At 44.2% G+C, this 26,190-nt stretch overlaps 1 protein-coding gene across 1 annotated transcript in view; it reads right to left on the reverse strand.

Moving 5' to 3' along the window:
* Positions 1-3,839: 3,839 nt before the first annotated feature.
* Positions 3,840-26,190, reverse strand: part of FKBP1B (FKBP prolyl isomerase 1B) — a 45,779-nt gene continuing 23,428 nt past the window's right edge. The window contains exons 3-4 of the mRNA XM_007061431.4: positions 8,018-8,130; positions 3,840-4,501 (exon numbers count right to left, since the gene is read on the reverse strand). Coding sequence (XP_007061493.1) covers positions 4,373-4,501; positions 8,018-8,130 — 242 coding nt within the window. The 3' untranslated portion in view covers positions 3,840-4,372. The remainder of the gene's footprint in view (positions 4,502-8,017; positions 8,131-26,190) is intronic.

The following is a 26,190-nucleotide window of genomic DNA, read 5'->3' on the forward strand; positions in this document are numbered from 1 at the left end:
AATAAATAAATGAAATAAGCGGAACTGATACAACATTTACCGCCATCACATGGTTCATGCTGCTTGTGTGTTAGACGTCTTCCCATACCCTCTGTCTGGCTTGGCTATATAAACTGCTTGGGGCAGCACCCAGCTACTCTTCTGTGTTTGCACAATGGGGCTCCATTCTTGGGTGGCCCTAAGGCACCACTGTAATTACATGATTACCAATCATAGTAGAATTTCTCTATCTACAGCTGTCTTTAAGCATTGTCACAGTTAGCTTGGGGCTGTGGGCAGGGTGGTCAGCTGTGAAATGTTTTATTCATACCAAACATTAAAGAATAACAATGGACACTAAGTGATGGAAGAGAGGTGGGTTTCGGTTTTTTAAAATAATCTTAAACAAGAACATAGCATTGTGGCTAAAACAAATACTGATGCAGAACTCCTAACTGTGGTACGTAACTCCTAACTGTGGTATGTAACCTACCATTTAAATCAGCTTCTGTACCAAATGACTGGAAGCTAGCTAATGTGACGCCAATTTTTAAAAAGGCCTCCAGAGATGATCCCGGCAATTACAGGCTGGTAAGCCTGATTTCAGTATCAGGCAAACTGGTTGAAACTTTAGTAAAGAACAGAATTGGTTGAAACTATAGTAGAAAGAAAATCCTCTCTCTGCTCCTGAGACATCCCCAGGTGCACCCTGTACCGTTACTGCTGCTGCTCCATGGAAGGTCTCTCAGACAATGATAGTAAATAATTGGTTGAAATGATAGTAAAGAACAGACTTGTCAGACACACAGATGAACATGATTTGTTGGGGAAGAGGCAACATGGTTTTTGTAAAGGAAAATCATGCCTCACCAATCTACTAGAATTCTTTGAGGGGGTCCACAAGCATGTGGACAAGGGGGATCCAGTGGATATAGTGTACTTAGATTTTTTTCAGAAAGCCTTTGACATGATCCCTCACCAAAGGCTCTTAAGCAAAGTAAGCTGTCATGGGATAAGAGGGAAGGTCCTCTCATGGATCAGTAACTGGTTAAAAGATAGGAAACAAAGGGTAGGAAATAAATGGTCAGATTTCAGAATGGCGAGAGGTAATAGTGGTGTCCCCCAAGGGTCTGTACTGGGACCAGGCCTATTCAACATATTAATAAATCGTCTGGAAAAAGGAATAAACAGTGAAGTTGCAAAATTTGCAGATGATAGAAAACTACTCAAGATAATTAAGTCCAAAGCAGACTGCAAAGGGATCTCACAAAACTGGGTGACTGGGCAACAAAATGGCAGATGAAATTCAATGTTGATAAATGCAAAGTAATGCACATTGGAAAACATAATCCCAACTATACATACAAAATGATGGGGTCTAAATTAGCTGGTAGCACTCAAGAAAGAGATCTTGGCGTCATTGTGGATTGTTCTATGAAAACATCCACTCAATGTGCAGTGGCAGTCAAAAAAGCGAACAGAATGTTGGGACTCATGAAGAAAGGGATAGATAATAAGACAGAAAAGATCATATTGTCTCTATATAAATCCATGGCACACCCACATCTTGAATATGGCATGCAGATGGGGTCGCCCCATCTCAAGAAAGATATATTGAAATTGGAAAAGGTTTGGAAAAGGGCAACAAAAATGATTGGGCATATGGAACGGCTTCCATATGAAGGGAGATTAATGACTGGGACTTTTCATCTTGGAAATGAGATGACTAAGGTGGGATATGATAGAGGTCTATAAAATCATGACTGGTGTAGAGAAAGTAAATAAGGAAGACCTAAGGGGTCACCAAATGAAATTAATAGACAGCAGGTTTAAAACAAACAAAAGGAAGTGTTTTTTCACATAACACACAGTCAACCTGTGGAACTCCTTGCCAGAGGATGATGTGAAGACCAAGACTATAACAGGGTTCAAAGAAGAACGACATAAATTCATAGGCTAGGTCCATCAATGGCTATTAGCCAGGATGGGCAGGGATGGTGTCCCTAGCCTCTGATTGCCAGAAGCTGAGAATCGGTGACAGGGAATGGGTCACTTTTGATGGTTACCTGTTCTGTTCATTCCCTCCGGGGCACCTGGCACTGGCCACTGTCGGAAGACAAAATATTGGGCTAGATGGACCTTTGGTCTGACCCAGTGTGGCCATTCTTCTGAGGAAAAGAGAGAGATTTGTAGGGGCTGGTGCACAGATTGCAAAGTTTGATTTTGCATGCTGGTTTTATATTCATTCACCTGGCGTTATCAGCCCATGGTTGTTTTCTTTCTAGTCTTGTAGTCTGGGTCATTTGACATTCAAAATTCCATTCTAATTTTAATTTTCTTATAAAGAACCACACACATGCATGCACACAAAACCAAACCCCACCACTATCCGTTGTAGTAAGTTCTTCTGCTAAAAATCCAGCAGTATAGTTGAAAATATGTACAGGTTTTTCTGAGTATGTTTTGAAAATAAGACCAACACCTTAACAATGCCCATTCCCTTTGCTGTGCCATAAAAAAAATATGGCTGTTTGTGCACTAACAATAAGACGCTAGTGACATTACCCATCAAGCCCAGCATACCAGGAATTAGTTCTGGATGAGGGCAGAATAATTATATGAGGAAGGCAGTTAGACAGAGTTCAAATTCCTGGGGTGTGGGGGAGGCTATTGCTGATTTGGGCAAGTGACAAGTGCTCCATGCCTCAGTTTACCCAAACCCACTTGCCAAATGCACAGGGATGTTATGACATATAATTATTGTTAGTAAATTGCTGTGACCCCAGTGTATGAAAGGCTTAGGCAGACCTGTCAGCTGGTCGCCTTTGCCTGGAATTGTGTCATATTGAATTGGATTAGTTTTGATGAAGGTATTATTTCTTTTCTCAGCCTTAGTAGTGTTCTACATTATTAGCAAGATGAAACCAAACAGCGAGACCTCTTTCTGAAGAGTGCCACCTTGGGGATGGGCAGGAAAGGGACAAACAGTAGCATGTAGATGGAGCTGTTGGATAGTGACTTGTGCCATGGGATGGGGTTAGGGTATGTGTCACTGTTAGATGGTTTGGAGGTGAACATGTCACTGGGGAAGGGGGAGGGCTCAAGGAAGAATGGATTGGACATGGATTAGGTTAACTACTTAGGAGCTGGAGGGGGCAGCTGGTCTGATTACTTTGTGGTATTCTGGAGCTTTCTGTAGGTAGTCCAAGGGGAGAAGTCTGGTGGTAAAGCTAAACCACAGAGTGCTTCATAAAGAGACATGCAGGTTCCCAGCAAGTTCTTCCAGTAATCCTGAGGCCCTGGGGATTTGGTGGTCAGGCATCTCCATGCAGATTTTCAAAAACACTCAGCATTGGCCTAACTCAGCTCCCACTGAAATCGGCAGTAAAACTCCCACAGACTTCAATAGGAGTAGAATTAGGCTGACACATTAGCTTCTCAAAGGTATTTAGTTGCCTGGCTCCCACTGAAATCTGGGGCTGAGTGCTTTTGAAAAATCCAACCCATGATCAGTGGTCTCTTCTATGACCAGGACTGAGGGGTACTGAGCAGCACAGATTCTGTTTGATTAGTCTGGGAGCTGGAGAGCCAGAGCAAGTGGAAAGACTGTCCAGCAGCCTCAAAGAACCCCCTTTATATTCATTATAACCTGGACCTGTTTCTTTTTGAGCCCACAGGTCCCCACAGTGACACCAGTTCGGTTTGTAATTTTTAACAGTATTGTAACATGCCATAGGCATATTTTATTCAAGAAAAGAAATCATTAACAAACCGGAAGATCAGTAGTTTCTAGAAGAACTTTTATATTAGAAAAAATGCCCAGCTACGTTAACAGTGAAGGACAAGAAACAAGGCAGAAATGGTAAAGTATCAAGATTTTATTGTTTCCATATTTTTTTAAATTTTCAAATGAGACATTTGTTTAAAACAGCAGCGAGCAAGCACGCACAAGTTGAGAAAAAAGTGGCAGCGCAGGTAACTCCGTTTGGCTAATGCCCCTTCATGTACGAGATGTACATTTGATTTCTGAGCACCTTTTGTTTGTCTTGGTTTGTGTACAGTAAGGCAGTGGTTTTTCCATAAGGAATATATATATATTTAATTATCATTGTGAATTTTAATCACATGCAAATTAAATGAAATGTACAACTCAAAAATGTTACAACGGGGGAAATTTTTCTCAGAGCAAAGAAGCTTCTAATAGAAGACAAATATGGACACAACAACTTTAAAAAAGAGGGAAAGGAATAAACAACCTAAGGGCAGGCGCTATTGGCATGACAGCTCAAGCAGGGAAGATTGCGACTCCAGTGCGGCCTCCTCTTACCGTAGGGAAGGGGAAAAGAATGGATGATTATCAGCAGATGTCTTCACCCGGCTCCCATGAAAGGCTTTACTCTAACCTGAGCAGCTCCACGTCGAAGATGAGGGTAGCATTGGGAGGGATGACTCCAGGATGGCCTGTGGCTCCGTACGCCATGTCGGGCGTACAGGTCAGCTTTGCTCTTTGTCCTAAGCTCATCTAGTGTTTGGGTGTTGGAGAGGGAGAGGGAGAAGGGGAAAGAATGTGTTAGGAGAAATACAATAGTCAAGTCACTAAGGGGCAGATTTGCAAAGTCAGTGAGAGTTTGGCACCTAACTCACTTGATGCTTTTGTAAATCTCGCTAACTGCCTATTTACATCTTTAGGCCCCAAATACCTGTGTAAATCTGGTCCCAACAATTTAGCCTCAGATCTCCTGGCTCCTAGTCCTGTTCTTTTACCACTGGATAACAGCCTCTCATTGGCAACATCTAATAATCCTCTAGTGCCAGTTTTCTAACCCAACGGAATACCCTTTTGCGCCAGTGTAGGTCCACATTGTTTCTTTATTAAGGCCTCCTGTGAGCTGCAGAGCTCTCACAAAATCTGCTGACTGCAATGGGAATTACGGACACCTGACAAGTCACAAGAGGCTCTCAACACCTAACAGGATCAAGGCTCTGGATTCAGAAAGGCCCCAGCTCAGTAAGGCACGTAAGCATGTGCTCAAATTGACTGGGACGCATGTGAAGAAGAGCTTTGCTGAAGCCATCATGTGATTTCCAGAGTGCTTTGCATCTCCCATTTTCATTGACATCATTGTCTTCAATGTTCAGCCCATTAACCTCTCTCCTTGTTTCTCCATCTATCCAATGGGGATAATGCTACCAACCTCCCTCATAAGTGTGTTCCAAGGGTTAATGAGTTCATGTTCCCAAGGCACTTTGAGATCCTGAGATGGAAGGTGTTGTCAAAGTGTTCGATAATTATTATTAAGTCCTAGTGTGACAATCCACTAGGCGGAGCTAGAGGGTAATTTGTTTCTAGGCAGATTATTGAAAAGGATTTAGGCTACATAATTAATTTAGGGAAGGTAATCAGGGTGTTCTGGGAGGCTATAAATTGACTTATGTGGAATCACTACCAGAGCTTTAGCTGAGTCGGCTTCTAACAGGGATAAATCTGTTCCCCTTTTTGACATTAAATGGTCTATCAAATTCATGCTATTTTTGGGACCCCCTCATGATTTTTCATACTAGTCCCAGGACTAAGCATATACACATTTCGTCTCTCTGTGCCAACATCTACATCACTAAACAAAAAGCATGGCACTTACAGAACATTTGCAAACCACCACATTATTCACTCTGTGTGTTATATCCCTTCCCTCCAACCATTTGCTGATTTGTCTAGTTCAAGGGTTCTCAAACTTCATTGCGTCGTGACCCCCTTTCGACAATAAAAACTACTACATGACCCCAGGAGGGGGGACTGAAGCCTGAGCAAGCCCGAGTCCCAGGTGGGGAGGAGGGGCAAAGCCAAAGCCCAAGGGCTTCAGTCCCAGGCAGGGGCCAGTAATCTGAGTCCCGATGCCCAGGACTAACGCCCTCAGCCTTCAGCTCCAGGCAGTGGTGCTCAGGCTTCAGCTTCAGCCCAAGGCCCCAGCAAGTGTAAGCCAGCCCTGGGGACCCCATTAACATGGGGTCGTGAACCACAGTTTGAGAACCGCTGGTCTAGTTAGTTCTTCAGGGACCATCGCTTATTCTATGTTTGTACAGAGCCTGGTACAGGGGGATCCTGATCTCATCTCTAGGTTCTACCATAATACAAATAATACATTTTACTACTATTAATAAGGAATGCAACTTGAATGGTGGGGAGGAACTGAACATTCTTAAAAATACTCTGGGATTCCTAGAATGAACTCGTACCCTCAAAGCATTTATGATTCAAGAGCTGGGCATAATGTGGCTAGGAACCGGATTCTTGTCCATTCATAGCTGAAACAGCACAGTAGTAGGATTGTACTAGCATCTGGATGGTTTCTTATTTGCCCTTTTCCCCCACCTCGTTTTATGCATTAGTAACAAGCTCCAAGCAAAACCTTCATCCAGTCTGAGCTTTGGGACCCAGAAATGTGCAGTTGCAGTGACTTTGCACCCTGGCCTTGTTAGCTCTGTATATCAAACACAGCTCAGCTTCTCTCTTTGCATAGAGTAGCACTACAGCTAAGTGCCTATGGGAAATATGCATTATATTAAAATAGATGGCATTTGGGGTTTTATTGGGATGACACTGTAGCGAGGAGGCGTGGCCTCCCTCAGAGAGTGACAGGGAGAGACCACAACACACCCCCATGGTGGGCCGAACCAGGAGAGCCATGTCCGTCCTGCTGCAAGAGGAAGGGCGGGACAGAAGGGGAAGTGGGCTCGGATGCGTCCTGCCTGCTGCTGGAGCCTGCAGAGGAGCTGCCGGGGCTGCCTCCTGAGGACTGGCCAGAGCTCTCCAAGACGACAGATGCAGATACACCCCAGGGGGGGAGAAGGAAGCAACCCAGGGAAACCAGGCAACAGTCTGGTTGGGAGCTGGCCTGATACAAGGTCAGCGTGTTGCGGGCGGATCCCCACTGGCCCACTGGCAGACCACTGCGCCACTATTAGGGCCCTGAGCTGGGGTGTGGTAGAGTTGGGCGGGCCTGCGTCCCCCCTGCCACTCCACCCCTGGGGTGGCACTACTCCCCATCCTTAGACTAGGAGGCCTGCACTCCTCAGGCAACCCTGTCTGAGCCCCATAGACTGTTATTGATGTTCAGCCTTGAGTGAGCCCCTAGACTCTCTGGGTGAGTCTTACCTGAGCATCTAGACTTTACAGTGCTCACCCCTACTGGGTCTCATAGACTGCGCAGATTGCAGGCAAGAGTCCACTCATTGCTTTGCTGCCCCACCCTGACTGGGCCTGGGGCTCAAAGACTGCTGTACTGTTCTGCCCGTCCAGAGGACGGAGCGCTAGGTGAAGCTAACCCCCTTTGAGCACCTTTACAGGTATGCAACATCGAGGAGGCGTGGCCTCCCTCAGAGACTGACAGAGAGGGACGACCATGCAGTCTACAGACACTGAAGCCTTAATGATTTGAGGGCAGCCTCCTTTTCCTTGCCCTTGGTTTAACATTCATCATTGAACATTAAATTGTGCAGCCATGAGTGGAATGTCATAGGGACTTAACAGTGCAGTTCAGTATCCTATTCAGTGAGGGTCAAATTCAGTGGGAGGCATCAAATGCAGCAGGACTGGCCTTCTTCTGTGCAACTGCACGGATGCTGCTCCATGACACACTACCATGCTGGATCATTGTAGGGGCTGGGTGGGTTGCACTGACAAGGTGGATCTATAAGCCAACCCTCCGCTGACCTTGTAGAGGGGGAGCTCAGGAGGTTGTGGATGCTGAGTGATTTACAGACAGGAGAGGATTCCATCCTCCACAGCCCACCTGGAGAAGCATGTGCAAAGCCTCGCCATCATGATCAACCCCTGAGTTCTGGCCATCACAATTAGGCTAATCAATGGAGGACTAAGAAATATTACATTAGTATGCATCCCACCATCAGAAGAACCATCCAGGATTATAGACTGTGATTTTGACTTGCCTACCCCGATGTTAAACCATCATTATTGTACTGAACATGCCGGCATGCACTCCAGCTAATTTGAAATTCAGCCAGCATCATCCTTCTGTACCTGTGCAGCTCCTTCCTCAAATCCTTTAATGACTTCTTGTCTGCCGATCTTGAACCTGAAAGGCTTGTTTCGGTCTCTGGAGGAATCAAACTTCTTTCCATTCTGTAGCATCCCTGCCAAAACAACACAAATGATTTCAGTCCCAACTAAGCTTGAAGTTAAGTGCTGAGGGGATGGAGTGATGACTGATGTCTTGGTCAGATCAATCATATATTTCCTTTAAAAAAAAAAAAGGCTAATCCAAGGTTTATAAGGCAAGAGAACCTCATGCAGAGGCATCACAGGTTCTAACAGAAAGTAACTGATTGCAGAACTATACTGTAATGATTTGTTTTGTGTAGCAGGTAGAAACCCCAACCAAGACGGGGGCCCCAGTTGTGCACTGTACAAACACACCTGCTTACAAGCTAAATAGCCAAGAGGACAAAGAGTGGGCAGGAAACAGAGGCACACAGTGGGGAAGCCATTTGCCCAAGATCAGAGTGTGAATCTGTGGCAGATCTAAGATGAGAGCCCAGATCTCCTGTCGCCCAGTCCAATGACCTCATCCCTAGCGCGGGGGTTTTCAAATGTTGTCATAGCGAGCCTCCCTAAGCTATGAAACAAAAGCAATTGCACCTCCCCATAGCTTCCAAAGGCAACACAAGGAACCAAACGTCCTACACTCCACGGAATACGAGTAATAAAGTAGAAGGGCTTTGAGCAACAGAGCTATAATAAAGTCATAAAGCGCCTCCTGCATTAGCTCACAGTTCTGTTCAAAGCCCACACATAGCAGCAGCTAAATAACACTGCCCAGACGTTGTGGGAATTCATATCACCGAACAATTACCAGTTGTGTCAGTAGCCACCACTCCTACCTTATCAGTGGAGGGAGTGAGCTTGTTTCCACAAAGTAGTAGCATTCGACACCTTGTCCCCATCCCCAGTTCTCACAGGCCCTGGAATGAGGAGATGGGCTCATGGGTGCTGGGCTCACAGGCAGGGAGTGGGGCCCTTCTTTAGTGCAGGTGCCCCACAGGTGGGGTCAGTGGAGTTCCAGGGCAGGGGGCAAAGCAGGGGAGTCAGAGCATGGCAATCACCAGTTCACCAGCACTGTGAGCTCCATGTAGGCCCGGTGCAGCAGGATGTGGGTGCAAAGCCAGTAGCCAGGACTGGCCACCACTGTGGTGGTCCCCAGGGCTGGGGGAGCTGGGGCCAAGGTGGGACCCCCAGCAGCTGAGACCAGCGGTGGTCGAAAGGTTCTCTTTCTGGTACACCCAATTCGCCCAGCGCTGCTGCCCAGAGACAAGTGGCAGCTCAGTAGTGCAGGAGGTTGGGGGGCTAGAGCACAACATTCCAAGTGGCAGCCAGGGGTCCCATAGTGCAGCAGGTATCAGTCAGACGTGAGTGCCATCCTGGATTTCAGGTGCTCGAACGACACTCCAGACCACTATGGCAGCACTACTGGACCAAAAGACAGGCAATTGATACCTCTGCTGGCACACACTCACACTTCACGCTTTATGGCACGCCCCATAGCAGGAAAACTTCTGTCCTAAACCACACAGCCTGTCCATTGAAGTACCTTGTTGATGTTAGATGTCTGATTTAAACCTGAATGTGAGGCACTTACTGTCACAGTTCAGGGTAACTGCAGTTGTATTCCCACTTTGTGGTCCCTCAAGGTCACCCACTCTAGGCTCCCAGCTCTTCAGCTGTCAACTGTCTGGAGGAGAGACCTGTCCCTCCTGACTGGGAGCTTTTCCAGGCTGCGCAGTTCCCTGCCTACACTGTAATAACACCAGCAAGTCAGACTGCCAAACAGGCAAGCCTCAACGCTTTGCTCTCTCTTCTAAGGCTATGAGCCATGCCATCACCAGCAGTTATGAATTACCACACAGCTCTTTCTAAGCAAGCCCATTTATTCTTAAGGTGAACCTTACAGAGAAAACAAATATATAAAAAACAATACAAGTTCCTACGCACATGCTAACAGCTTACCAAAGGTTACCCACCAGTCTTATGGAGCCTCAGTAGGCCAAAGCCCTGCCAATCTTTCCCAGGAAGGAACAGGGCCCCCGTTCGACAGAAAGTCCTGTCTGTTTGCTGGATAAGAAAGAAGGCCCTGAGTCAGTTTAAACTCAGGCTATTTATCCAAAAGCCCTTTCTTTGTCTGTTGGCCTCTGGAGAATCCAGTTTGAACTTATATATGTGTACCTCTCCATTGGATGGTACTTCTCTGGAGTTGCTACAACCTGAGTGAATTTTCCTAATCACATCCTAACCCTGCCCCATTGTTCTTAGTTCCTGGAGGAGCTGAGGTCATCCTCTCCCATGGTATTACATACAATCCCTGGCCCACAATGATACATAAACTTAATACAGCAAGATCTCCCCAAAGATATTGCAGGAAATTGCCACATCTGTCCTGAAAGTTACTAACACACCATCTCCTCCAGTCACAGATTTCATGTTGGAAAATAAGACATGATATCACTGGCACCAACGGGATAAGAGCACACAGGACTTCATGGTGCCTCACTTAAGGTTGCCAACTCTCCAGGATTGGCCTGGAGTCTCCAGGAGTTAAAGATTAATCTTTAATTAAAGATTATGTCATGTGATGAAATCTCCAGGAATACATCCAACCAAAACTGGCAACCCTAGCCTCACTTCAGCACAAATACCTACAGTTTCCAGTGCAAAAGCGTGAAATAGATCACCACTTTTACGTAAGGCCCTAATAGCCTGATCAAGGGTGGACAGAGACATTAAGGGTATGTCTACACTGCATTGTAAATTCGGGTCAGTGGGACTTGGGCTTGTGGACTCCAAATCCACACTTGAGCATCAACATTTCATTGTAAACCTGGGCTTACAGGGCTGGACCCAGGTCTCACAGCCATGCTAACACATCCATACTGCACTGTGCAGACCTTATGACTTGGGTCTGCAGCTTGACCCAACTGTAACTGCAACCATACTGTAAAATGACAGGGTCTAGACCCAAGTCACAGCAGGACTCAGGCTCTGACCCAGTCTGCTAGCAGGTTCCTAGGACCCAGGTCATAAGTGCTTGCTGACCTGAGTCAGACTGATTTGTGCGTGGACAGAAGGAAGGCTTGGGCTCAGACCTGAGTCAGAGGGGTTAGTGTACAGTACAGACATGCCCTGAGGGTACGTTTATACTCCAATAAAAAAAGAGAGCACCGAGTCTCAGAGACCAGGTCAGCTGACTTGGGCTTGCAGGGCTCGGGCTGTGGGACCATAAAATTGCAGTGCAGACATTCTGGTTCAAGCTGGAGCCTGATCTCTGAGACCTCCTCTTCTCCCATCCCATCTGTCTTGCAGGGTTTCAGAACTTGGGATCCAGCCTGAGCCCGAACATCTACACTGCAATTTTATAGCCCCAGAGCCCAAGCCCTGCGAGTCCAAATCAGCTGACCTGGGCCAGCTGCAGCCATGTTGCGGGTCTTTTATTGCAGCGCAGACATACCCAAGTGACCTCCCTAAGCCTACCCAGTGGGTCACAGGCAGAGTGTGATTTAAAACTCAGGACTTCCTGATTTGCCTCCCAAACTTATTCCTCTAGATCATTCTGCCTCAGGTCCTTCAGACTGTCTGTTTGGGGACCTGTTCAGACGTCACTTATTGCACAGTAATGTGCATACTGACAGCACTCTATAAATAATACGTGATAAATGTTAACTCCAGCCTTTGTGTGAACCCTGCCAAGGGTTTATTAACAAAGTATACACAATATCATCAGCATTTTATGGTCAGAGGTGTCATCCTCCTGGATGACTGCACATAAGTACATCCTCACCCCCTCTCTTTGTCATTGGCTCCAACGTCCCCAGGTGCGCCTTAGTCAGAGCCCGTTATTTTTCCAGATTGTTACAAAATCTATCCTCTTTTTTAAAAATATGGGTTATACGGATCAAAGGTTAAAATCTGTTAAACTGTGTATAATTTATCCTTCCCAGCAGCTAGGAACAAGTCTGCTTTCACACAGACTAGTGTTTCCCAATCTTGTTTTCAATGTAAACGGTGCTTTGTATGCTCCAGTACAAACACCAGCAGTGTTATAAATATCCCTCTGCCAGTAAACTCTCAGACTACGTGCTGAAATACTGCCAGCTGAGACAATCTCTTTATGCCATTTTGACCAGGTTTAACTCAATTCCTGTTGCTGCTGGTAAACGGCCAGATCTTCAGCTGGTGTAAACTGGCTCAGCTCCACTGACTTCAGCAGATTTACACCAGCTAAGGAACTGGCTTAAAGTCATCTAAAATTAAAGTGAACCAAGCCCTAGAGAGTATTCTGTAGGGAGCGATCCTGCAAGGAGATGGAATTGTGTGGGACTCTGATCAAAGCAGGGGACTGAGAGTCTTAATGACGTGGTTCTGCCACCAACTACCTGTGGGACCTTGATCAAGTAACCAAACCTCAGTTTACCCTTCTATAAAACGGGGATTACTGACTTGACCAACATCAGACAGTGAATTGGTGGCACGACCAGGAATAACAGTATTAATTATGAAGTTTACCCTAACTCAGGGGTCTAGGGATGCTTAATTGAGTAATGCTTCTAAAGTGCCTTCAGAACTTCAGTTGAAAGAGGCTGTAGCAGCACTGATTGTTGTTATAAATAGGTCTTCTCCAGCTGTAACTTTTGATTCTACGATCTTATCAAACTAACCCGGGGAAAAGTGGCAGCTGCTATCTTGACACCTGGGACCCCAGCACAGCTCTGCAGGACATTAGACAGGAGGCTCTCTGAAGAACAACAGGAATTTCAAAGTGCTTGTTTCTGTTTTCATGTTCTTAACAAGCCACACAGATTCTTCTAGACTAACCATGAGATCACAAGCAAAGAGAATGAAAAATAAACATTTTAGGGGCAAAGTGTTGGGTAGTTTGGGTCCCAAATTTAAGGAGGGGCAAATTTGTAAAGGGGCTTCCATCCAGCCTCAGTAATTCCCTTTGGAGATTCATAAAATCTAGAGATAGAAAAGACTTGTTGGATCACCCAGTCCCAGATAATACAGGGCTGTTCCCTATAGTCCATTCGCCCGTGTTTTGACTAGCCTAAAGATCCCAAGCAATAGAGCTTCCATCACTTCCTAGGAGGACTTTTCCACATACGACTACATCTCAGTTAGGAAATTTGCCCTCCGGTTGTGCACACAAATGGGGCTCATATTTGTAATGATATCATCTGTGCACATACGTCAGAGTGCTCAAAAATAGTACATGCAAGAGACCATGTGGCCAAAACTGCACGGGTACAAACCGAGACAATTTTTGAAACTTTGGCTCACTATGAAGAGAAATGTTTGCTTGAGAACATTTTATTTGAAATTGATTTTTTTATCTTGATCATGTCCCTTTAATGTGGAAGTGTTTGAATCCAAAAGAAAAAGGAGAATTACAAAATTTACTGTAAAACCATCTTTAAAAAAATTAAAGAATAATCAAAATATATAATATAAATAACTTTACCATGTTTCAGTGTTTCCTACAGGTTACTGAAAATCAAAGGCAAGACATGTTTAATTATCAGAGGTGTAATGTGAATTAGTAAAGACTCAGTCTACAAAATCCCTCTGATCACATTTAAGGACAAACATTGTGACCCACACTGGACTGGAAGTAAGAGGTGTTATGTGTACAAGAGACCCCAACACCTATTTTCAGGAGCTCTTTAAATCCAAAGTTGCACTGTGATTGACATAACATAGAGGTGACCCTGCATTGTTTAGCCAGATAAAGCTCCATTGACTTCAATAGAAATAAAACGTGAACAATCTGTACCATCTTTCAAAGCAAAACTAGATACTATCATCCTTAGCATCATTTGAAACAAAGGGCATTTGTATGGGAATTCAATTTAGACACTATCAATGGAAGTAATAGCAGGTACAAACAACAAAGACAAAATCACAGCAAATATCTTGGTGGCATAAGAGGGGAAAACAGAAACAAACACATGTTGCGAGTGACCTCAACAGGAACAACGGGAAGGCACTGCACAAACAACTGGAACAACACAGCACTAGGAAGACTTCAGGCTCCTAAACAAACAATTTATGGATGGTGACATTAAATGAAAATATGGAGGGATGGGAAAATTCTGCATCACTCCCAGGACTGGTTATGGACCAGACAGTCTTTCACTGATAGGTCACTGGTTTTATCACCCCAGATTAGTAGAGACTGAAAGTGATTACCATTTGAAGGTTGTCTGGTGTCCTGTATGAAGCAAGTTGGTGATCTCAGTTCCCAAGCGTCCACATGATAAAGGTCACCACACAGTCAGCACTCTTGTCGGTCATCTCATTAGAGAAGCTAAGGATTGAGACTGATCTACCCTTTCATCCCTGGAGGTCTTCTGGGACAGGGGGGAGGTACGCTGTGCAGGAAAGCTTGCATTGCCACTGCATGTGCTATACCTATTCTATAGACAAATAGAGGGCTTCAGTCTCCAAGCCAGTACTATTTATGAGCAATAAATGAAGTTAAGAGATTCATTATGATTGTTGTTCACTGATTAGACTGAATTAAAATATTTTCTGTGGAAGTTACTCTCCAAAGTAAAGAACAGCAAAATCTCGAGAAAGATCAACACACTTGTCTACCTGGTTCCCATGAAATCACTATGTACTGTAAATGAAGAGAATATTTCAGTGTACATGTTCTTTCGGAGAACATGGTCCAAGAACATCTTGTCTGTTTCTCTCACTTTAAAGCAATAAGCACCTCCCAAAGCAATAAGCACCACTATATAACAAACAATATCGTTATCACCAGACTTGACACATACCATCTGTTGCATCATCGATAACTGCTTACAACTTTATCTGCATCTGCCTTAGACAGAGGTTGTTAACATGTGACCCAATGGAGCTCACTCCTTATCATGGGCTCTCTCTGTATCCAAACACAATTGCTGTGAAGAGCTCTCCTACAAGTCCCTGTCTCTAAGGCTCCTAGTAATCCATCCATTCCTAGTAAATTTGCCTATCACAGCTTGTGATATGAGTGCTGTGCCTTGAGGTGATGGGGTCTGAGAGTTTAGAGACTGTCTCTGATACTAGGGAAGTGTGTTGAGTTCATCCCTCCATTGCAGGTGTCTGCATTGTATCCTTTACTGATGTAGCTTGACCAGGGTCAGAGATGCCTTCTGCTTTCTGCTTTCATGCTTGACATGGCATGAATGGGGCTCTTAATATATTTATCTACTATTTTTCCTGGTAGCCAGCCTAGTGAGGTTTCCAGGCAGACTGTATCTCTGAGCTGGAAGACAGGTAGGAGTATGGTTGTCTGCTCATTGTGTTTTTTCCACCTGTTTTGCAAATAGCTTTCTTTGAGGTGTTAGGGTCCAGTGACAAACATAATGAGGGAAGATTTGTTCTCAGCATCAGGGCTGTGCTCGGGAGCACTCCATTCCACACTTGAAAAGAGCTGAGTGTGGAACTTTACCTGATGCAGTCATTCTGTTAAACACCGATTTCTTCATTCGAGTGGTTCTCTCTGCCATGCCATGCAGAGATCTTGGATTGGAATGTGAGTGCAAGTCTGCAAGATCTTGCAACATGACCCATTTCTTTGCTTACAAATGGAATGTGATCATTCAGTAACTCCTTGAGTTATAAATATGACAACCGCTGCGTGTGCTACATCATTAATGTCATCACAAATGTTTGCTAAAGGCAAAGATACCTGCAACTATTTTGTGCACTTATGTCTTAGGAATCTAGTGAGGCCATAATGATTCAGACTGGCTGCCCTGTGTTCTTAACATACATTGCATACTTCGGTAAGTACCATTATGTGTTGGGCCACTCTCAGGCAGTACATTATCTGACTGGCTTGTGAATCTGTTCCTTGCATGCCCGGCCCTGCTGTGCTTCATATAAAAGCTATTGCCTCATGTTTTTGAGGAATACTTATTCTGTCACCTGATATTAATAGCCCTGACTGTGAGGCAATCATGTGTTTCAAAGCCCAATATGGCTTTAGTTTAGGACTGACTCGTCTCCTCCTTCCATGGCCAACCATTGTATACAGGTTTTTCCAAGGCTTGCAGATGAGTGTCTTTTAATGTGTCTTGTGATCTGTGTAGCATCCCCATACTTAATATCAAGGTGACATCAGTATCATAAACAGCTTTCTCTTCAAAGAGTTCAGAATCTGATTCTGTAGATTGCTGGCTACAGCCTTAGATTGTGTGTTCTGAAATCAGCACTTCTTTACAAATCGTGTGTATAACTTTCAGATCATCTCTTTGTAGTTGAAGTAGTATGTGCTATTACCTTGCAGGAATTTCAAGGGATTTCCCAAGGGGTTTAAAGAATATGGTCTCAAGTGATTTATGATGGTCTGAAGTAAATGAAATTCAATAATGACAAATGCAAAGTACTCCACTTAGGAAGGAACAATCAGTTGCACACATACAAAATGGGAAATGACTGCCTAGGAAGGAGTGCTGAGGAAAGGGATCTGGGGGTTATATGGACCACAAGCTAAATATGAGTCAACAGTGTAACACTGTTGCAAAAAAAGCAAACATCACTCTGGGATGTACTAGCAGGAGTGTTCTAAGCAAGACACGAGAAGTAATTCTTCTGCTCTACTCTGCGCAGATTAGGCCTCAACTGGAGTATTTCAGGAAATGGACAAATTGGAGAAAGTCCAGAGAAGAACAACAAAAATGATTAAAGGTCTAGAAAACATGACCTATGAGGGAAGATTGAAAAAAATGGGTTTGTTTAGTCTGGAAAAGAGAGGACTGAGACGGGACATGATAACAGTTTTCAAGTACATAAAAGGTTGTTACAAGGAAGAGAGAGAAAAATTGTTCTTCTTAACTTCTGTGGGTAGAACAAGAAGCAATGGGCTAAAATTGCAGCAAGGGAAGTTTAGGTTAGGTTCCTAACTGTCCGGGTGGGTAAGCACTGGAATAAATTGCCTAGGGAGGTTGTGGAATCTCCATTATTGGAGATCAAATTTAAGAGCAGGTTAGACAAACACCTGTCAAAGATGGTCTATAATACTTAGTCCTGCCATGAGTGCAGGGGACTGGACAGATGGTCTCTCAATGTCCCTTCCAGTCCTACGATTCTATGATCAGATTGCACTTGGATTTCAGCACTGTCACAGGGTGATACTGGCCCTTTAAGAAGGAACAAGGTTAGTGCCTCTGTGAGTGATCAGCTGATCCCAGTTGAGCTTTAAAATAGGGCACCTGGGCTTAGAGCCAGAGAGACCAGGTGAGGGGGAGCTTGGGTGAATCAGGAAGAGGCAGTGAGAGTAGACATGGGGCTCTCACTACCTGCTCCCTGGGAATAGGTAGCCCAGTTGAGTAAGGTCTGCCTGAGTCCCCTGGGAGGAGCAGTAGAAGGGACCTGAGAACTAAAGAGGGGAAACTCCTAAGAGCTGGAGCCCAGGGAACTGTGTTTTTATTGATTTGACCTAAGTTTGGACAACAAAACTGTATAACAGAGACTGTGGGTAGGGCAGTGGGTCCTTTGGAGGCTGGGGAAGAGGACCTTGTTAACAAGCACCTTGTTAGGTATGGGATGGCATTTTTTGGTGGGAAATGCAATAGTTCTTTTTCAATTTGGGTGTAATGTTTTCTGCCTCTGTTACATAATATAGGCACAATAACTTCCTCTTGCAGTGAACAGGCTCCTAAACAGTCTTTAGATGCATCTGTTTGAATAGTGAGCTGCTTGTTAGGATCACAGAATCCAACTAGTGGTGCATTGCAGGCTGTCATTTTCAGTTGCTGCAGTGTCTTGTCTTGTTATGGTGCCCACTGCCAGATTATGTCATCCTGTAGCAACTTTCTCAGGGGATCCATCAAAGTTGCTTCATTGGGATGTATTATACTAGAAATTCAGCCATCCCTAAAATCCCCTGAAGTGCCATTTTATCTTGTGGGGGTTTACATAACCAAAAAGCAATTGAGAAAATCATGCCTAACCCTGGGAGACAGGAGAGAGAGACGGCATCGCATTATGGAGCTTCCTGCTAGAAACGGACAGTAATGACAAACGATCATGGGGGCTCAAACCCTAAGCACAGTGAGTGTGTAGCCAGCCCCGTGCTGGATGGATCATACCTTCCTCTGACATATATAAGGGGTCTTGCCTTTTCTTATACTTTGGCAACACTAGTTCTTCTTTGATGTGCGCATAGATGCGTACAGTTCCAGTTCTTTGAATTAGGTTGAGATCAGTGCCAGCTTTTTAACCCAATAGTTGTTGGATATTTTAATAGTAAAAAAATTGTCCTTGGCTGTTGCTGCTGTGAAGGTGATTTATCTTTCAGATTCTGTCCTAGAGACACCACGGTACTAGTATAAAATTAGGCTGTCATACGCAGACTGGACCCAGAATCTGTGTTGAAATACGTGCTGGGATAATATTAGCCTCAGTCCCAGTAACGAGTCTGAATTTTATAGGAAACCTCCTTATATATGGAGTCAAATACCAAGCTTCTGCTGGATCAGCTCTGGGACTTTGGTTATCTCGACACTGTCCCTAGAAAGAGTGCAGGCTGGCAGTCTATTCCAGCCACAGATTTGCATCCCTTCTCTGAGGTAGATCCGTTGCTGTGACATCTGAGGAGAGTCAGGTGCGTTTCCAAGTGTGACAGCTTTACAGCCCGTTTTTAACCACGGCATAGGCTTTGAGTCTGAGACATATTCCGTTTGCTTGCACAGATTCTCATCAGGGCATATTATCCTGAGCCCTAATTTTGTTTAATAGCCCTATACAAGCATTTCAATGTTTTGCCATTATCTTCATTTGTGTCTTTCAGTTACAATGCTAACAAATTCCCGGTCTTCAGCTCCCCCTCTCAGTTCTGTTGCTTTCTTATCAATCCCAAGTGCTTCGAGGTAGGAATGATGCCAGAATCTATGCTGTTTGCATTTTTAGGGTTACAAGAATTCCTAAACATTGTTCAGATCTTATTCAGAATTGGTTCATTGTCCCCTGCTTGCTCTGCTAATGTGTTAAACACTTTGAAGCAGGACTGCTCCTTTTAAATCCTCTCCTCTTTTATCTACTCAAGAAGCCTTCATAAAGATTAGGAAGTGTTGCTCCAATCTCTTCCAGTTGTCTCCCACATTACTATCTGAAAAGAACAGGCCAGATTCTCAGCTGAGGTAAACTAGTGTAGCGTTACCGCAGTCAATAGAGCTATGCCAAGAATCTGGCCCAATACTAGGGGAATCTTGCACTGATCCATATAATTGTGACTACCTCAGCTGTGAATCCTAGGATGTAGTCTAATTTTCCCCTTTAATTCTGACATTCCACTTTCACTTCTCATACATGTTCACAGACTCCTTGTGTGAGGCGATCCCATAGCCAGACCAGGGCTGGTCACTCAGCTACAATGACTCACATCTGCAGCCAAGCCTGCAGCCACTCATCTCTCAGGCATTCCGCAGCAACCTATCCCGGGGCAGAGCCCAGGTGAGATGATCCCCAGGCACAGGTCACTCTCACCGCCAGAGCCACAAGTTAGTCAGTGCAACAGCACCACTCGGCTAGGAAGCCTCCTGCTGCCTCAGTGTGTTACCTGTCCTTGCCCCAGCCTCATCTGAGCCTTGTTCCAGCTCACTCCTGCCTTCTCCATGCCCTATTCCAACTCTTCTCCAGCCCTGTTCCTTACCCACTCCAGCCCTGCACCCACCTCCTGACCCCCAGACCCTTACACTGACTCCAACCTGGCTTCGACCTTTGGTCTGCTTTTGGACTCCATGATCCTGATTTGGCTTATATGGACTCTGACCTATGGCCTGTCCCCAGATTCCGGTTTCAGCGACGCCTTTGACCGAGTCCTGACTCTGTGTCTGGTTTCCATCCTTGGCACCTGTTCTCCCCACTGCTCCAACCACCAGGCCTGATTGCCTAGAACCCAGATCATGAGATCCTGGCTCCCTGCACCTGCTGTCTGGTTCCTTGCTATTTCCATTTGTTTCTGCACTTGCCAAATGAAAAGAAAACCTGCTCTTCTTGCAACATACAAATTAACATAGCCCACCTCTCATACCATGTCATGTTCTCTCATGTGGCTGACTAGCTGCGGGCTGCAGTCTGCGAGTGTTCTGCAGAGCCCAGAGCTCAGGAACCCTGGAAGGATCACTAAAGAAGGACACAGCAGTGTATGTTTTAAACTATAACTCTGGATTAATAACAGAAGCAAACAACATGAGCGCGCTGCGGTTCAGCTGGATCCAAATTCTTCCTTCATTGGTCCTGGCATCAGTAGGCTTCTGAAAGGGAGGAAGATGACATGACACGTCTCCAGACTCTTCCATATAACACTTTAAAGACAGACTATTCAATATACCACATCTATCTAGATGAATTTTTGTTAAGGAGACAAGATCCGTACATGAAGCATTCAAATAGTGATGTTTCATCAGTTGACATTGCCAAAGTCATATCCCAGATGCAAGATGGCCCCCTCTCACAGACTTCAGGAGGAAGGGGGCTTGTAGGACACTAGACATGCCATTGTAGGCAAATAAAGATTAATTTGGTGGGAAGGGAGGCTGAGGTCTTTTGAGGGCAGTTAGGGCAATGAACCTCGCTGGTTTCATTATGATAATGAATTATTTTATGCATTCATACAGACCCCAAATTCAGAGCAACCCCCAGGGAGATTTAGTTTAGGTGGGTTTGTTGTGTTTGTGTTAGTTCACCAAAACCATTTGACTCAAGTCTGAGCACTCAATCAGGTTTGAGTCTGTACTGCTAGAAATGCTCATACACAGTCCTGAGACACTGCCACAATAAAGCATCGGGGGCAGGGCTGCCTCCTTGACACATCTATGTTATACAGCTTCATTTTTGGTTGCTTGTAAATAATTGCAGAGATGTGAATTTTGAGGGGGGCAGCAACAGAGAAGCTTCATGACACTACGTGCCAATTGGCCAGTAGGTGACATTCACATTAACTCCTTCATATTGGGAAATTTGGCAGGTCTGCTACCGACAGCAAACAGCACATGAGGAGACTCTGACTCACAGAGCAAACGGATTAACTGTAGAAACATATGCCCCCCATACCCTCTCACCCCTCCAGCCCTTACTAGACAGAGGAAAAGTACCAAGATGCAAACAGGATGTATGTGCAAATGGGGGGGGGGGGAATCTGTTCTGGTGCTTACTGTGCTGGCACATGCTATTAAACCAGTATGACAGAAAGTTGCCCTCAGGAAGCGCCAACCTGCCCTCAGGAAATTCCTGTCTTGAAGACAGACATCATTTATTACTGAAAAAAGAATCCGCCAGGGACAGTGAGAGGCTGACATGTTTGAGTTCAACTTTCACTGGCACACAGCCAAGGACTGAAAGAAAGGCTTAAGAGAACTTTCTTCTGGTGCCTCTGTGCCAACAATAGATGCGGACAGTACAAATACTTACAGACCTAAAGTGGGGAGAGACAAAAGGGGAAAAGCTGGGCGACTGCCCTAGGTGCTTAATATAACGCTGGCTCGTGTTGGCTTACATCACTGAAGTGACTGGGGTCTGCAGTGGCATCAGACAGGATGGAATGACTCAGTCACAAAGTCACGATACCACCAGTACAAGATGTCTTTTCACACATACTGTACTGCCCAGTCCTCCCCTTCCCAAGGGAGGTATTAATAGCTGCATGCTCATGCTGTACATACTGTAGTACCAGCATTTCCACATCAAGGGAATGTGCAGGGCTGCCAGCGGAAAGCAAAGTTTTCAAAGCAAACACGGGACAAAACTATTTTCTCTGAGACACACAGCAGTTCTTCACTCCAAAGTGCTGTGCACTGAATACTCTCTCTCTCTCAGAACTGGTCTGTGAGGCCAATTCCCACTCTTTCAAATCCCTCTCCAAGACCCATCTCAGCCATAACACCTACCAGAAATCAGCCATGACACCTATAAGAAATAGATGACTAGGCTATGAGGCAGATGGAGCTTGTTGGCTCTCATGTTATTTAGTTATGAGAATATAATTTGAAAAATAAAAAGCAAATGTATATTAATATTTGTATATATTCAACTGCAACCTTGTCTCCTCCATTCTTCTCCACTCTCTGAGACCAGGACTTTCTCCTATTATCTATTTGTTCAGAATTTCGCACAATGAGGCCCTGGGATACTATTGTGATAATATAACAATAATATTCTCCTCTCCCTACAGAGGGGATAATGAGGGTGCTATGAATAGATGGAAAGCAGAATAATGTGTGGAAATAGTGCCTAGGGATTACCTGTCAAATGAGTCTGAGAGCAGAATTTTGCCTTAAATCTACACGAAATGGAAACAAGCAAATGATCATTTATAATTTTTGTTTTATTGTGATTAAAAGTTGCTAATTCTTAAACTCTTACCAGGGATTACTTTTGTTACCATATACACAAAACCAGATAGGACCAATTCTGATAAAGACAATTGAAGGGGAGGTGTTGGGGAGGATCTTCACAGCCAGTGGCTTTGTTAAGATACTTTATATCTGAAGTCCATGGACTGCCATTGTCTGATCACTGCAGTAGCATGTCTTTAGTAATAAGGACCCTGAAATGAACAGCTGCCCTCGGTGGCATCAAATCAAAGGCAAAACATTTTTCCTGGAAGCTTTAGAATCACTTAAAACAAAACAACACACCTACAAAAACAGTTTGGCATAGGATCAGATAAGTAGAACATTATAGGAATACTCAGCAAAACACTTATATAAGAGATCATGACAAAATAAAAAGTCCGTTACTGTGAGGCTAAAAAAGGAAAATCTTTAATGTCTCATATAAAGTTTATAAAGTTGTCCTGAGCTCTAATAAAGTTACCTTGAACTCTGATCCAGCTCATTATGTACGAGTGAATAATTTTATATTCATCTTTTCTTTTAAAAATAATCAATAAAATGTTTTAGCAAAAAGTTACTTTGTACAGCAGTATCATTCAGCTTTGTAGAGCTAGAGAGACGCTTTGTCACTGCATAGGGTGACCCGACAGCAAGTGTGAAAAATCGGGACAGCAGGTGGAGGGTAATAGGCACCTATATAAGACGAAGACCCAAATATCAGGACTGTGACTATAAAATCGGGAAATCTGGTCACCCTATCACTGGATGGCCCTGCTGAGGGTCACAAAACAAACACAGGCAAATGTCTTGACCACCCACTGCAATGTTGGCTTTGTGTGACTAACACGTCGCATTGCAAAGTTCCCTCAGTGTCTTCTTACCTGCATAACTCCATGTCTTCTCTCCCTCGTCTCCCCCCACACCGGGCTGCCTGGAGGGGAGAAGAGGGATCCTGGCTGTCTAGTTGCTAAACACTAATTCACATGTCCTGGTCAGTATATGAGGGGCACTCTTCTGATCAGGGCTCCGTTCTGCCCAAGTTCAGGCTAAGCAAGAGGAACTACGATCTGATCAGTGGACTCCAGGAAAGGTGTATGGTGGACTCTAGATATGCGTGTTTATTTTTACATGTCTAATGTATGTTCGAATATGCCGATCTGTTTCCCATTAAATGATGAGTCTGTGAACTGCGCTCCAAGCTGTGGGGGCATTACACTTGATAAGCCAAACTGAATCCTTCTCAGATTTTAATTCTAAGGTGAGCATTTCATTCCTTTCATTGTATTTAATGTTTTTGTTCCCCAGTGAAATATTTTCAGCCTTTGGTTCACCAGCCTGAGCCCAGACAGGACATGAGCCAGTGGGGATTATCACCAACGAAGAATTTCAGGATTACAGCTGGTGCAAGCAGAGGTCATGGGGCTTTTCTCACTCCCTTGACTTGTGATCATTTACTCACTGAATTTCCCTTCCATTCCCCTGGTCACATGACTTGGCTGTATCTTGACAACTAATCTAACAGTTTTGAGGGCTGATTCTGTCTTTGAAACTACAGTGCTGCTCCAGGCGCTAGAATGTGCTTGTGTCTCATATAAGCCTGTGTATAACATACAGTTTTACTTACACAGAGGCTACTCCTTCTACATAATATATATACAATGAAAAAAACATACAAAAAACAAATAAACACAAATCCTCCATACACTCAATACAATAAAGCTGTGTTTTTATGCATGGGTTCTACTGATAAGTGTATACTGTACAAATCGGATGATCTTTAGTGCTGTGGTTTACAATTTATACATTAATGAGCGTGTGGGAAACTCCTGACATAAATATCCAGATGCTGGCTATAACGCTGCACCTCCACGTGTTCTTATATATATGGGATTAAAACTGCAGAGGTGCTGAGGTACTCAGTACCTATATCTCCCACTGAAGTCAATACACAGGTGCTCAGCTGCCCTGAGGATTTGGCCCCAAGTAGTGTCCCGCATTACCAGTTATATAAATCCTGAATGATCATCAATTTTAGCGGCTGTAACATTTTTCAGTTGTGACCATTTAGTTTCATAACTCTCTGGTGAATTTCTGAGTGTTCTATCCATAGCGGCCTTTTTATTGTTCACATCCACAACTATCCTTGAACCAGAATAAACTATTAATGCTGTTTACCAATGTATGATTTTCCCATACCAGGATACGGCACCGACGTGTGTGCAGTAAGCAACCCATACGAACAAGCACACTCCATCTGGAAGCACCCCACCATCGTGGACATGAAGCAATACTGCTGGAAAGCGGGGCTGAAGGTACGACACTGCTTCCCTCGGCTAAAATTAGCTACTGAAAACAGCAACTGCTACAGTAACATTAGAACTCACTGTGCCTGCACTAAACTGATGATGCAGAACAGTTCAGAAAATTCCTTTGAACTTTGAACTTCTTTTTTAAATGTCTTCCAGAAAAACAGGCCAGTGAATTTACCTCTCTGCCCCACAGCGATTTACCTCTCTGCCAGCTGCCCTGGGGACCCAAAACATACTGCTGGGGCGGGGGAAGAGGGGTCACATGACCAATTCTTGTGGCTTCCCTTTGCTTCCCCATCAGAAAGTCATTTTTTTTGCAGGGAAGCAAAGAAATCTGTGGGGGACATAAATTCTGCGCATGCGCGGTGTGCAGTATTCCTCTAGGAGTAACAATTAATCTGAAGCAGAACCAAGGTTAGAACTCCAGTATCCCAACTTCTGAGCCTGAACTTTAACCACAAGACAACGTTTTCTCTCCTGCATTCCTTCTGTATGCAGAATTCCCACTGATATCAAGCGTGACTCACTGGACATCCAAATGCAGGATTTTGGTCAATGGGCTAAATTCTGCAGTCCTTACTCAAGTGCATTCAATGGATGTTTCCTTAAGTAAACACAATGCGAATAAGGACTTCAGGATGGCTCTTTGTAGAATAAATATCAAATTAGAGAATTTTAAAGTTAGCCTAAGTTTGGTTAATGAAATATCAGTTGTAAAAAAAGGCCCTAACTTGCAAATAAAATAATGAAAATGAGTTATAAGACCAGAAAGAATGAAGTAGGGAGGATGTGTGGTTCAAAGAACAACTAATGAAATAAAGGGGAAGTTTTTAAAAAGAAGGCCTCTGATGGGATGACTGCAGATGGTTTTAAATAAGACAAAGACAATTTGTCTTAGAAGGAACCAACATGGACCTTTCCACCCCCTATACCAGTGTTATCTCAAAAATCAAGGCCTTTGTGGACGCAGGTGCAAGAGAAAAACTGATGGCCAGAAAGGAGGGGACGAGATAGAGAGGAAAGGCCTTGGGGAGAAAGGAGGTTGTAAATCTTAGCTGGATTAAGATTGGAAGTAAGGGGTGCACTGTCTCAAATTGGTGTTTAGCTGAAGTTGATAATTGGCAATGACATCACTTGTTTGTTAAAGGATATAAAAAAGTGAACTCTTAAAGGATTCATTGCTAGTACCTGCCTGACCACACTGGAGCCAACCAAGATGGGTCTAAACACCCATAGAGTTAGGCCGTTTGTAAATATCTTGATCAAATGCCTATAAAAATTTTGTTACTGTTTGGATGTAGTAAATTGCTTATTATTTATGCTTTTTAGGCATCTTTAGAGCAATTGTATAAATACCATTTGGCCTTTGGATTTGCTAAAGAAGTTTACTGTTACATTAGCATTGTGGTAATACCCTGCATAAATAATAATAATTCCGACATCCCTGTGTATAAATCTCTAGAGCAATGGTGAGGCAGGGGAGAAGGGAAGGAAATCCCAGGAAACC

Source organism: Chelonia mydas, chromosome 3, assembly GCF_015237465.2.
Source record: "Chelonia mydas isolate rCheMyd1 chromosome 3, rCheMyd1.pri.v2, whole genome shotgun sequence".
Lineage (NCBI taxonomy): Eukaryota > Metazoa > Chordata > Testudines > Cheloniidae > Chelonia > Chelonia mydas.